Source organism: Podarcis cretensis, assembly GCF_951804945.1.
Source record: "Podarcis cretensis genome assembly, chromosome: 13".
Classification (NCBI taxonomy): domain Eukaryota; kingdom Metazoa; phylum Chordata; class Lepidosauria; order Squamata; family Lacertidae; genus Podarcis; species Podarcis cretensis.
In genome coordinates, this window is record NC_137182.1 from 26,725,334 (window position 1) to 26,739,147 (window position 13,814).

The 13,814-nt window shown below is 46.0% G+C and overlaps 1 protein-coding gene and 1 long non-coding RNA gene across 2 annotated transcripts in view; one reads left to right on the top strand and one right to left on the bottom strand.

Moving 5' to 3' along the window:
• Window positions 1-13,814, bottom strand: part of LOC307200378 — a 557,860-nt gene that overhangs the window by 26,858 nt on the left and 517,188 nt on the right. The window lies entirely within an intron of this gene.
• Window positions 1,952-11,642, top strand: LOC307200292 (keratin, type I cytoskeletal 19-like). Its single transcript, XM_079948796.1, has 8 exons — window positions 1,952-2,748; window positions 3,920-4,002; window positions 4,674-4,830; window positions 5,498-5,659; window positions 6,423-6,548; window positions 7,817-8,043; window positions 10,086-10,238; window positions 11,366-11,642. The coding sequence occupies exons 1-7, from the start codon at window positions 2,008-2,010 to the stop codon at window positions 10,213-10,215; spliced, it is 1,626 nt and encodes a 541-aa protein (XP_079804922.1). The 5' UTR covers window positions 1,952-2,007; the 3' UTR covers window positions 10,216-10,238; window positions 11,366-11,642.

Here is a 13,814-nt window from a genome sequence, read left to right on the forward strand (position 1 = left end):
ATGGCAGACACTCCAATTTCATTAAGAGCAAACATTTGTCAGTACCACAAAGGACTCAGAAGATGTATAATCAGCAGCCCCTTTGGGCTATTATGCCAGTAGAGAGAATGAGATTTAATAACCAGAGTAATTAGCTAGTCCCAAATCCAGCAAGCAAATAAATAAGAGACACTTCTGAAGTCAAACATCGTTGGACAGGCAACACCCTTCTCGAGAAATACCACAAGAAAAATGTTGACTGGGGAATTATTTTGTCGAGTGAGAAAATGGAGAACCGAAAAACGCAGCGAACCAGCAAGGCTAAAGCTAAGGTTGGGACTGAAATGGGAAATAATGCAGTCCCACTCAAGGTGGGATAGGGGGCTTCTTTGAGAGGACATTGGGTAATGCCATAGCAACTTATTATACCACCCCCCACAACCCAGCAAAATGAATTTGCTTCACAAAATTATTTACTGCACATATTGATGCTTAATATATACCGAAAAGTCACCAGATTGTTCAAAATTCCACTGACATTTGTATTTGCCAAAAGGCAATGATCCCACCTCCCCACCCCAGTTATAATAGCAGGCATCAATATTAAATTTCAGGCTGTAAAATGTAGAGCCTCTGTATTGTTATATGGCCAGACTTAATTCAGAGCTATTACACTAAATTTAAGCCAGGGTTGTTGAGTGGTTAGAGCAGCATTAGCCAAACTAGAGACCTTTAGAGGTTTTGGACTAAATCTCCCAGCAGCCCTAAGCAACATGGATAATGGTCAGGGATGATGGATGTTGCAGTCCAAAAAACCTGGAGGGCATCAGTTTAGGGAAGGCTGCTCTAACCAATCCACCACACTGGCTTAAATTTTGAGTAAAAAATTCACATTCAACCTTTGATTATTTGTGAATATTCATTCAGCATTTGAGTGATAATTTTCAGCTATATATTGAACTGGGAAACATAACTGTTTTCATGCTTAAAATGGGTCATGTTTCAATTCTACTAGAGTTGTGTGCAGAATATCCTTAGATTTTGATTTTTCGGTGGAAAACAGAAATGTGCTACTTCCCTTCCCCCCATTCAGTGACATTGTTCCTTCTTAGCTACAGGAGCTTTGGTACCAGCCGCCCCATCCTAGTCTCAGCTTCTTTCTCCTTCCTAAATGGGTCATAAGAGTGGCCCCCCTAGCAAAGCAGGAGTCCTTTGATGAATACAATGACACAACGACGTGATATATGCAAATCATATCTGACTACAGAATAAAGTTACTGGGGCAAATCAGGGAGGCTGAGAATGAGGACAATGCTTCTGGGACATAGGTGAGCCCAGCCAATCAGGGATCACGGAATGAATAGAGCGACACCACCAATACCACACAGTCAATCAAATTTGTCAACTTGACGACATCACTGAGGGCAGACGAAATCCGTTTCAAAGAAGATCAAGTCAGGCAGCTATTTCTCAAGAAGTGTCAATGTCGTCGGCGAAAAGGAGGCGCTTTTCAACACTCAGTTAATCAAAGTTCGAAAAATGAGTTGTTTTGTCTCATCCTTAAATTGACGAGATTGCATTCCAGCTGTGGAACAAAATTAGGCTGGCTCAGGAAAGCCGTGTTTCATCCTGTAGGCAAAAGAGGCTATTATGCACTGCTGTGCCACAATCTGTTTGCCAAGTGTGTCTCACAAACAACACAACATTTTGCTTCTCGTTGGGTTTCCCCCCCCTCCCAGAGAGCTGCTGACACGTGCAGCATCTTCTTCAGATCCCATTATATCTTTGCCTTTGGGAGATCTGTGGCACAGATAATTACAGTATCCAATGCTACAAGTTTAGAAGAAAGGGGGGGGGGGAACCACCTCACACACAAAGCAAGAAAGGAGCTCAACCAGTACTGGCGACACCCTCTGCAGAAAGTATAAATAGAGACCTGGTGGGGCCCAGAGCCTAGCAGTCTTACTTTACATCCAGCAGTGCCTCTTGCTTCCTGCTTAGCACTAGAGATCCTCCATCACCATCACAATGAGCTGTAGCACAAGGCACACCGTCTTAACAGCTGGAAGAAGCAGCAGCGGCAGCTGCAACCTTGGTGGAGGGAGGGTGGGGGTCTCCTCGGTCTCCTCTGGACGGTACACTTCCTGCGGGCTAGGCAACGGGAGAGCCAACTTCTCTGGCCGGAGCCATGTTGGAGGAGGCTCCACTTGTGCCTACGGAGCAGGAAGAAGCCAGTTCTCAAGCGGAAGTTGCAGCGGGGCCTTTGTTGGTGGCGGACATCTTGGGGGAAGTGCCGGCTCTCACGCTGGGAGCGTTGCTGCAAGGAGCGGTGCAGTTGGTGGCGCTGGTGGTGGGCATGCTGGCATGGTTGGTGGCATGGGTGGTGTGGTTGGAGGTGTTCCTGCTGGCATAGTTGGTGGCATGGGTGGTGTGGTTGGAGGCCCCCATCCCGGTATGGTTGGTGCCATGGGTGGCGTGGTTGGAGGCGTTCCTGCCGGCATGGTTGGTGGCATGGGTGGTCCTGCAGTAGTTGGCGGAATGGTCAGCGAACCTTTCTGTGGAGGCATGTTCTCAAACCTTGATGGGAAAATGACCATGCAGAACCTCAACGACCGTCTAGCTAGTTACCTGGACAAAGTCCGGTGCTTGGAGGAGGAGAATGCTGAGCTCGAGTGTCGGATCCGGGAATTTTATGCCAAGCAAGGCCCACTCTGCGAACCCAAGGACTACAGCCATTACCACCAGCAAATTGAAGATTATAAGAACCAGGTAGGGTGCCAGTTGACAGTCAACTTTTAGTCATTCTTGCACGCTTTCCTTTGAACTGACTACAGACAGCAGGCCTTGGCTTAAGCTCAGATCTGAAATGGCAGTGGTGAGAAGTCAATTAATGAAGAAGAAGAAGGACTGAAATTCTCTTAAGCTTGTTCTTGGAATTCCCAAACTCATTCTGTAGATACTCTGTTTCCTTAAAACTCAGTATTGCTATTTTTCAATGTTGAAAGGTTTGTTCAGATGTGTGATGTGGACTGTACAAAACTAGAACTGTGATCAGCAAGACTTAAAAAAAAAAAAATCCTACAAGATGATTATCTTCATTTCATATTGGTGTACCACCTATGATGTTCCACTGCAATTTCTACTGCTATCATTCCAACTGCGTGGGAGCCTGTGTATAGTTTGGGTGGTTTGTGGTTGCATGGATGGCGTTTTGCAAGGCCCACAGTGCAGTAGAAGACTGTGTGGTGGAGCATCAGTGCTTATCTGTCCTCCTGAAAGTGGAGTCACTGCTGCTTATTTGGAAGGAGTGGAGGTGGGATGATGTGCCAGGGAGGTTGGCATGACACAAATGCACTGTCAGGAGTGTGGATTGGCTTTGTAGATGTGCTTCCATTGCACCGACCTCCCCACCGTGTCTCTCCTTTCCCTCCCCTTCCTGTCAATCAGCAGTAACTCATCTGTTGGGAGGTCAAGTGTGCACTGCTGCCTCACCATGTTGTCTGCTACTGCCATGCATGCACGTAAATGGCATACTATGTAGAAATGGCTTCTACAAGCAGGAATTTAAGTGGTCTCCATGCTTCTTGGCACCCCAGCCCAAAAGGAAGCAGAAGGGAGGGTTGTGGAGTGCTGGGAATGCTTAACATGTGCAAGGCTGAAGAGGGGAGAATCCAGTGCTGACACAACTCCTGAAGATAAAATGGCTGCAAGGTATTAATTTCTACCCACTTGTGATCATGGTGGCTTGCTGACTTGTGGTTCACCTGTGTGTAGATATGGAACTATTATGGACCAGTTGCACACACTGGCTGAAGACTGGCATGAAGATAGAGTAAGGCTGATAAACATCTAGCGTGGATTGACGCACTCTGAATCTTAATACTAGAACTTCACATGCAGGGGTGTTAACTGGTCTCTTGTTAACTTTTTCTGTACCCAGCTCATTTGTACAAGTGTGGAGAACAACAAACTCCTGCTGTGCATTGATAACAGCAAGCTGACTGCTGATGACTTCAGAACCAAGTGAGTACTTCTCAGTAAACAAGGGGGCATATGGAACAAATCTGTGTGCATTAGATGGGGTCCCATTGTTCGAGTGAGGGAATATTCTCAGTGGCTCAGGTTGTCTGCTGTTGGGACTGTCTGAAGATGGGGGTGTTTGTCCTCCCAGCCATCAGGGATTGGAAGTGTCTATTCTGTGGGAATACAGGGTGTTCCTCAGAACTGAACGCCATTTCTGCTCTAGGGTGGGGAGCCTTTGGCCCTTCAGAAGTTTCTGGGCTACAGATCCCCTCACCTCTCATTATTAGCAATGCTAGCTAGGACTGATGGGAGTTGGAGTCCATCAACTTGTGGAAGTCCACAGTTTCTCCATTCCAGCTATAAGACACATGAGGGGGACTGTGACACTTTTCCTGGGGCAGCAAAGCCAGGTCTTGACAATGTGATCAGCAAACAAAATCATCTTGTTTGTTGGATATTTCCCTGCGTTTACTCTTTCTATACTCTGTGGCATACAATCTCAAGTTGGAGATGCGTTTCCCACAATGTGGGAAAGCCTATCAGAGCTAGCAGCCCTCCTGAAGATCTAGGCTGTAAGAGCGATGATCACAATTGGCCTTCCCTGTGGAGGACCAAAATAATAATCCTGCAACGAATAATGGAATTCTCATGCTCTGCTCTTTGCGGCTTAGGTATGAGACGGAATGCTGCCTCCGTCAGAATGTGGAGGCTGACATCAATGGCCTGCATCAAATCCTGGATCAGCTGACTGCCTGCAGGTCTGACCTCGAAGTGCAGTGTGAGAACTTGCAGGATGAGCTGTGTTGCCTGAAGAAGAACCATGAGGAGGTGAGCGACACCGTCTTCTCCTTTAATGAAGTCAAAATGGAACATGTGGAATGATGCTTTCTTGATCCCAAGGGCATTTTTTGAACATGGCACAGCTTTATAAAATGAGTAGATTGGATCTAAGACGTGGATAGCTGAGTGCATTTACAGCCACTGAAGAAACTTTGATCTATTAAGTGGCAGAGCATCAGTCACTAGCAAAACTGCCTAGAGCAGGACTGGGCAAGCTATGACCCTTCAGTGGTTGTTAGACTACAACTCCTATCATCCCCAGCTATCAGGACATGCTGACAGGGGCTGATGGGAGTTGGAGTCCAATGGAAACTGGAGGGCCACAGCCTGACCACCTCTGGCCTAGGGACTCTTCCTTTCACTTGCATAGTTAACATATCACTACAATGCAGGAGCCTCTTTATATTAAGGGATATTCAGTCACATGCATTTTGAAGTGGCACAGCCCCAGAATGGCATTGCCATTCACTGTTGGTCCAGAGAGGACCCACCTTGCCTCCTTGAGAGAGATCTCCTGCTTTGAGCCTTCATTTACTTCATGGCAGTTCTCATTAGAGAGTTCATTGGGGGTAGAATGGATAGTAGAAAATGGAAGGTGAGAATCTGCCATGGGGGTGGGCAGTGGTTTCATTGGCTTGCAATCTTTTTTTTGCAGGAAGTCACCTGCCTGAAGAACCAGTCAACTGGCGATGTCAATGTGGAAGTCAATGCTTGCCCTGGACCGGATCTGAGGAAGATCCTGGAAGAGATGAGGTGCAAGTATGAGGCAATGATAGACGGCAACCGCAAGGAGGTCGAAGCATGGTATGGATCCAAGGTAAGCTGTACACCTCCAAGTCCATAATACATAAAGCAGAGGTACAACGGGGACTGTAAAGAATTCAAGTAAATTTGAAAAGTGCAATGGATACAGTCAGTGGTTAATTCCAAATATTTCAAGCCTGCTTGGGTGTCAACCCCTAGACATGGAGAAACTATTTACACCTATTTCTAGTTGCATATAGGCTGCTTGCTTAGTTACACATTGAGGGGAAATACTCTGAATATGCTCAGAGGCACTCTCCTTTCATGATCTCTTACATTACTAGAGATATTATGCATCCTCTATAGACTGCTCCACCATATCATGTTGGTCAAGCAGGTCTACTCTTAAGGGAAGGTGCTTTTTGGACAAATAGCCAGCATGGGAATCTCTGTCCAGATCAGGAGTCTAATTCAGGGGTGGGGCTTAGGGTGTTGTAAAACCTCTCCTTACTCTGGGCCCAACCTGCATCAGGACCTCTGCATCTGCAATCGATGTTGCCAAAAAGGATCCCATTCATTGGGACACTTTCATGGGTACTTTTCCCTTTGCATTGTCACATATTTAGAAGGAAGCCCCAGAAAAACCCTCAGTGAGTAGAAACATAGGAAGCTGCTGTACACTTAGTCAGACCATCTGTCTTGTCTAGCTTAGCGCTGTCTTGCCTGACTGACAATGGCTCTTCTGAGACTTCAGGCTTTGAGATGTCAGGGATCAAAATGGGACCTTTTGCGTGCAAAGCTGAGCTTCATCCTTTCCCTAATTCCACACATTACAGATTGAGGAGGTGAATCGTGATGTCTGCACCAGCAGCCAGGAGATCGAAGAAAGCAACAACAAGGTCACGGAACTGAGACGCCAACTGCAGGCCCTGGAGATCGACTATGATGCCCAGTGCAGCCTGGTAAAAGAGAGAGCAAGAACTTCCCTTGGCATCATTGAAGCTGCATGCTGTTGGGGTGGCAGAGAGCAATAAACTACAGCAGGCAGCAGCATGCCTTCATGCAATGAACTGGCACAAGCCACGACTGGAGAAGGGCAAAGAGAACAATGATTATGGGGAGATGGTGTGCTCATCCCTGCTCTCCCCTCTTGGGTTTTACTCTAGACCAGCGGTTTTCAACCTGTGGGTCCCCAGATGTTGTTGGACTACAACTCCCATCATCCCTGAGCTCTGGCCTTGCTAGCTAGAGGTGATGGGAGTTGTAGTTCAACAACATCTGGGGACCCACAGGTTGAGAAAGGCTGCTCTAGACTCTAGGTTCAGAATTCCTGGAGAAGGCTTTAATTCAGCTTCACCCGACCTTCCTCCATCCCTTTCCTTGCCATTGTGCTTTAGTGGCTGAGATTGAACAGGGCAACCCAATGCACACTTGCATTGCTCTGTGCAAGGAAGCGTAGCCCCAACACTATGATAATCATTGGGACATGCAGTGCATGTGGCTTTGCAAGCCCCAGTGATCAGCTGTGACATCAGGTGATTGACAGGTTGGCAGCCAGTTTCCCATGCCTGGGGAAAACCATGTTCACAGCCCAGCTCACTTGTGGATTTTTACTTACAGTGTAAATCCCATGAAAGAAAACAACAATTTACAAGGGAATATTTCTGATGCTAGTCTGTGTCCCTCCCTCCCTCCTCCCTCCCTTTTGCCTACTATGGCCCCATTCATGCCATACATTTAAAGCACTATGATTCCACTTTAAACAGCCATGGCTTCCCCCAAAGGATTCTGGGAGCTGTAGTTTGTTGTGAGTTCTGAGAATTGTTAGGAGACTACCCCTCCCCATTCCCCTCCCATAGTTCCCCTCCCCTGTGAAGAGGGGTTGATAGTTAAAGCACTGTGGCAACTGTGAGGGGTCTTGGGGTCTCTTAGCAACTCTCAGCACCCACAACAAACTACACCTCCCATAATTCTTAGGTATGATATTGCTTTAAATGTATAGTGCAGATGGGGCCTAAAAGCAACATTCATTCATTCCACTTATATCTTTCGCCCCAATGAGCTGAAAATGGTGTACACAGTTGCCCCCTCATTTAATCCCCACAACAACCTTGCTGAGAGAAATTAAACCCTTTTAATTTTGTATTAATTAGCACAATGGTTATGCTTATCTTCCACAACTGTACTCCTGTTATAAAAGAGAAATGGTGGGTTCTCTTTTGTTTCCCAGAGGGACACCCTGGAAGCCTCCCTGGCTGAAACGGAGCACCGCTACAACAACCACTTGGGCGAGCTTCAGGAGCGCATCTCCTGCCTGGAGCAGCAGCTGGCAGAGCTGCGTTCGGAAATGGAGTGCCAGAACCATGAATACACGGAGCTCCTCGATGTCAAAAGCCGGCTGGAGCAGGAGATTGCCACGTATCGCTGCTTGCTGGAGGGCGGGCAGCATGATATAGTGTAAGTAGTGTGCAGAGACGTCAGTCACCTCCAGACCGTCAATGTTTTACTGGTGGGATTCAAGCGCCTTCTGGAAATGTGGTTTTGTGCAGTTGAAGCTGATTAACGCAGCTTAACAAATGCACTTTTCCAAAAGGGACTTTTTAAAGGATGGGGGAGTAATTCAGGCCAGCGTGCGCTTAAAGGTAAACATACCCAATTCACACTTCTCAAAACTGAAACACAGGCATTTTTCAAAATTTGCACTTGGCTGATTTTGCAGTGCAATTCTTCAGTCAAGTAACAACAACAACAACAGCAACAGTTTATTATTTTTACCCAGCCACTCTGGGCACCTCCCAACAGAAGACTAAAAACACGATAAAACATCAAACATTAAAAACTTCTCTAAACAGGGCAGCTTCCAGATGTCTTCTAAAAGTCAGATAGTTGTTTATTTCCTTGACATCTGATGGGAGGGCGTTCCACAGGGCAGGTGCCACTACCGAGAAGGCCCTCTGCCTGGCTCCCTGTAACTTTGCTTCTTGCAGTGAGGGAACCGCCAGAAGGCCCTTGGTGCTGGACCTCAGTGTCCGGGCAGAACGAAGGGGGTGGAGATGCTCCTTCAGGTATACTGAGTAATTTGTATAGAAATGCGTGCTCTCTCTCTCACACACAAAATGCTAAGTGCTATTTTTATTAAAGCAACTAGTTCTTTTGGATGTGGGAACTCAAGAGCCAAATTCTCGCTCTGCTCTGAAGCAGCTTGGGTAATCTTGGGTGAGCCGTTCCTTCTTAAGGCAAACCCAACTCACTGGGTTTTCGTGTGTGTGAAGGCAAAAGCACTGCCCTAAACTCCTTGAAGGAACAGCAAGCACTTAACAAAGAGTTAAGCGTTGATCCTCACCACTTATAACCTGATCAGTTTCGGGGCATGTATGTCACCTCTATGAGAAGGATCATACTAGGGTGTGGAACAGTTCATAGGTCCTCCTCTTTCGGCCCATCAATCTCTCCCCAGGCCTTTCCCACTTTCCTTGGCTTCCTTTCTCCCACTGCTGATCTTAATCTATAATAAGATGAATAGCATGCACTGCCCAATTATTTTCAGATTACAGCTCAGCTGTGAGGAAGAGGGAACATGACTAAGTCCAGCTGCCATGCTGCCTTTGGAGGAAGGGATTAAAGAATCACACTCTTTTTCAATGGACAGTTTGCTATGCTTTCATGCCGCACAGTGAAAAAGGGACCTCGTTTTCCACCGCACAGCATGGTATCGAATAGGGTTGCTGCCTTCTTATCGAATATAGGATTTAGCATCATGTATCCAAGTCATGGGAGATAATAAGCTGCACTCAAGTCCATATGATGCACAGTTCATTTTAGGACACGAGTGTGCCCCTTCTCCAGGATACTCTTCAGATGCCAGATTTAATATCTTATTTGTTTCATAGATAGCATGCTGTCCCCTTGACAAACTCAGAGTTCTTTGCATCAGGTTTCCAGGAAGTCTTTCATCCAGGCGTCTTACATAATAGTTTCAGGACTGTGTCGCCTGTGGTCTTAAGGCACACTTTGCTACCTCCTTGCTAAAGCTAAGCAGGTCTGAGACTAGTCAGTGCTTGGATGGGGGACCCCTGAGGAGATACACACATACTGCCTTGGATTCCACAATGGGGGAAAAGGTGGAAAATGCATGTAAGCAAGTTAATAAAAAAAGACAAATAAGCTGTGCCCTAAGCATCAGATCTCCTATCAGATGTTGAGAAGTGGATGTTGAGAACTGTCATGGATGCTTTAGTGATGATTCCTGCATGGCAGGAGGTTGGACTAGATGACTCTCAGGGTCCCTTCCAATGATACACTTCTACAATTCTATGATTAAGTGCAGGTGCAAGTGATTCTTACATCTACACAATCTTCTCCAGCTTATAAGGAAATATTCAGCTTAGATAGAACAGCAGCTGATGGCCAATGCATGGGGCTGGGGCCTTCCTGCTGCTGTATTTTGTCAGAATTGACTTGTAGCTTCACTGATCAAGACTCTTCTTCTTTCTCTGCAGTGGTGGAGGGGGAGGAGCAGCTAGAGCCAGCAGCACATCAGGTGGAAGATCTGGGGAAGTCAGGACATCCCACACTTACGTGACCCATTCCGCAGGTCATGCCTGCCATGGGGGCCATTTGCATCACTAGATCGCAAGAACGGAACACATAAGGTAAGAAATGTCCCCACTCTGTTCTGGCCTTTGCATCCCCAACGCCTATAAGGTAATGGGGGAGGGGGAACTCTGCAGCATTTGGTCCCTGTGTCATGTGCTGGCACAAAGGCGGTGCCTGGGGTAGAGCCAGGTCTTCCAAAAGCACTGAAATCAGGAGTGGGGAACCTGTGGCCCTCCAGATGTTGATTATTGGCCATGCTGGGGGCCAATGGGGGTTGGAGTCCAACAGCATCTGGAAGGCCATTGATTCTGGATTGAGTTGAAATTCTAACTGAGGCTCAAGCAGATGGTGGTATAAGAACAGGCCAAAGATCAGAGCTATGATGTTTTGTGTATGTATTATTATTTATGGCAAGTAAAATGTCTTAAGCCCTGCCTATGGGCTTGCAATTTAAAAAGTACATCAAGGAAGGAAAAATGGATGGGAAGGAAAGAGGAAGATAAGCAAATTCAGGCACAAAGCTGGTAAAGGGGGCCCTGGAGTCCCAATCTCACATATGCAGTTATAGAAACCTAGGAGCTGACATACTTGAACCACTGAGTGATAGTTTCTCAACTGACTGAGTCACGTGGTTTCCTTAGAGTAACAATTCCTGGTCCACTGGATAATGTCTAGGATCTGCTGCTCTAAAGCCTAGTTTCCATATGCATTTTTTTCCATTTGCATTCAGAGCTATAAAAAGACGCTATCTCTAAATGGGCCAATCATGGTTTCGAGAGTTTTTGAGTTTCTGGGCTTTATGGAGCAGAGCCGTCTTTAAGAATAAGGGAGTAGGAGAAGAAAATTATTTGAACTACACTTTGAGCTTACTGCAAATTTGTGCATTTATTTTATTTTCCGAGATAGTTATGTGTGTCTTAGAGATAGTGGTGATGGGGGCATAGCAAGGACCACATGGGTGAACTGCCTGGTCACAGATCGGCATGCTATGAACTATTTTACAATACCTACAACTGGATAGTAATGGATCTCTGATTTGCTGAATGATGCCATCATCTAAAATGTCTTATGTGTACATGAACTTAAAATGTTTTCTGTTGAATGGAATGGTAATGGACAGCACCACTGATGCTTTTTTTTTTTGCCATAGTAATTCAATCTCGTTTTTCCTTATCTTTTCTAGAAAACTGCCAGAGAATGGGCAGAGAGCATGCTACCCACAAGAAGTAGTTCATCCAAGCTGTTGTTGGTCCATCTGCCAGCAGTATCCTTCAGAGCTGATCAGATGCCCTACTTCACTGTCTCCCATGCTACTCCCCCATTATTTTGCAGCATGCCATTTGCCCAGACTCTTGTTTCTCACCCATCATGCATCAGTGCCGTGGTTGGCAACCTGCTGACTGCTGAAAACAAAAGAAGTCCAGAATAAATAAATAAACCCCTTGCTTTTCTCTTGATGCTACCCAAGGCCTCTGCGTACAAAATTGTTGTTGTTTTTCTTATCCAAACGTTTTAAAAAATCATATGGAGAATGCTGAGCCCTCCCCGCCAATATATTAAATTATCCATGGTGTGGAGAAAGTGGATGGGGAGCTTTTCTCTCTTCCTCAGGACAGTGAAAGGTCAAGCTGAATGGCAGGGGAAACAACACCTTAGAGACTAACGAAATCATTACGGCAAGGGACTAACACAGCTAATGCTGTCTGGTGGGAGATTCAGGACACACAAAAGCACGTTCTTCACACAGTTCATAAAAGTTTCAGAAGTTGCCACCACAGGATGTACTGATGGCCTCCAGCTTGGATGAATTTATAAGGGGATTAGACAAATTCATGGAAGATAAGACCATCCCTAGCTATTAGTCATGATGGGTATATGTTATTTCCATATGGGAGGCAGGATGCTGCTGAATACAGTGTTGGGGGAACAGAGTGGGGAGAGGCTACTATGCTCATGTCCAACTTCTGGGCTTCCCAGAGTCATCTGGTTGGTCACTGCAAGAACAGAATGCTGAACTAGATAGGTTACATGTGGTAAACCTGTGGTCATCCAGATGTTGCTGAACTACAACTCCCATCATCCCTACCCATTGATCTTGTTGGCTGGGGCTTATGGGATTTGTATTTCAGCAACATCGGGGGAGAAGGTTCTTCACACCTGAGATAGGCCTTTGGTCTGATCCAGCAATGCTCTTCTTACATTCTTAGACAACATATGCAGGCAGCAGTCACATTAAGTCACCATATTCTTCCGATTCATCACTTGGACTACAGTTATTGCTGTCTCAAAGGGTACAAAGTCAAGTGTTGTTTTTTTAATGTGTATAAATAAGCATGCCTGTGTGTTAATGGAAGCATGTGTGTATCACTGCACAGGCATGTGTATGTCCGTCCCTGAGTGTAGGTGTGCTACAACAACACACTACCCCTACATTAGCTGGTTCGGCTTCCAGCTGGAAGCAAGATAGACCTCCCAAAACAGATCAGGCAGACTTCAGAATTTCTAAGAGAGAGTGACTAATTGTCTCATTCCTGACTGAGAAGCTTATGAATTTTCCAAGCTCCCATGAGTGCTTCTTCTCATACAAGTATCAGGCACTCAGACTGAGATGTTCCTTTTCTTCCAAGGAAATCCTTCAATTTATTCTCCAGAAGAGCCTGGCTGGATCTCAGACATCTAGTTCAGCATGTGCACAACAATGATTTGATTAGAAGGGGCTTCCAGATTGACAGTTCACGCTCTGTCTTAGTCATGCGAGCTCTCAGATATCTTTGCAAAATGTGTCATCAGCGCTACTCGGATGAAAGATACTCGATCCTCCACAATAACTGAGCAATGGCTAGTTTATGAATGGTCTGGAAGAGCCCTCACCCTACCATGTGATAAATACTGTCTTGTGAACCAACTCTCAGTATCCCCAAGAGAAGCATCTTGCTAGCTTCCAAGTTACATTTAGGGAAGAGCTCATCAAAAGTGATCTCTTGAAATGCCAAGTAACCAGATTTCTTTTTTGTTGTTGCCACATCTCTATCATATCCATTTATGATACTTATATACCAAGAACGGGAACCTTCTCCCGGGCCCACATTGTGTCACAGACAGCCTTCAAGGGGCTGTCTTCCCAGGAATGGTATTGGCCAGAGGCAAGCAGTGGGCAGAGCAACTCCTTTAATTATTGGCTGCTTACACACTACCATACTCTCCAACACATTGCGATGAAAAACATGGACACCATCTTCCAGGACCCTGCTCCCATGCAAGTCACGTGACCTGCATGAGACCACATCCTCGGAAAAAGCATTTTTGTGCATGGTGCCCAAAAACGGGCATTTTGGGAGTACCACGCAAGATAGCAGCCTTATTTCAGGGGCACAAAATCGTGTGAGATCATGGTGCCCAAAATGGCCGCCATGCTCTTGTGCGGAAAACCCCCCAGGATGTCCAGGTTTTACCAGGACAGTTGAGGGATATGCACCATATCTTTAAAGCACATTCAAGGTGCATTCCTCCCTCAGTAATTCTAGGCATTGTAGTTTACCGCTCACAGAGTTACTGTTCCCAGGAACCAAAAACATACGACAGTGGCCAGAATTCTTTAAGGGGAGAAATGCGCTTTGAAGGTATAATGTGTA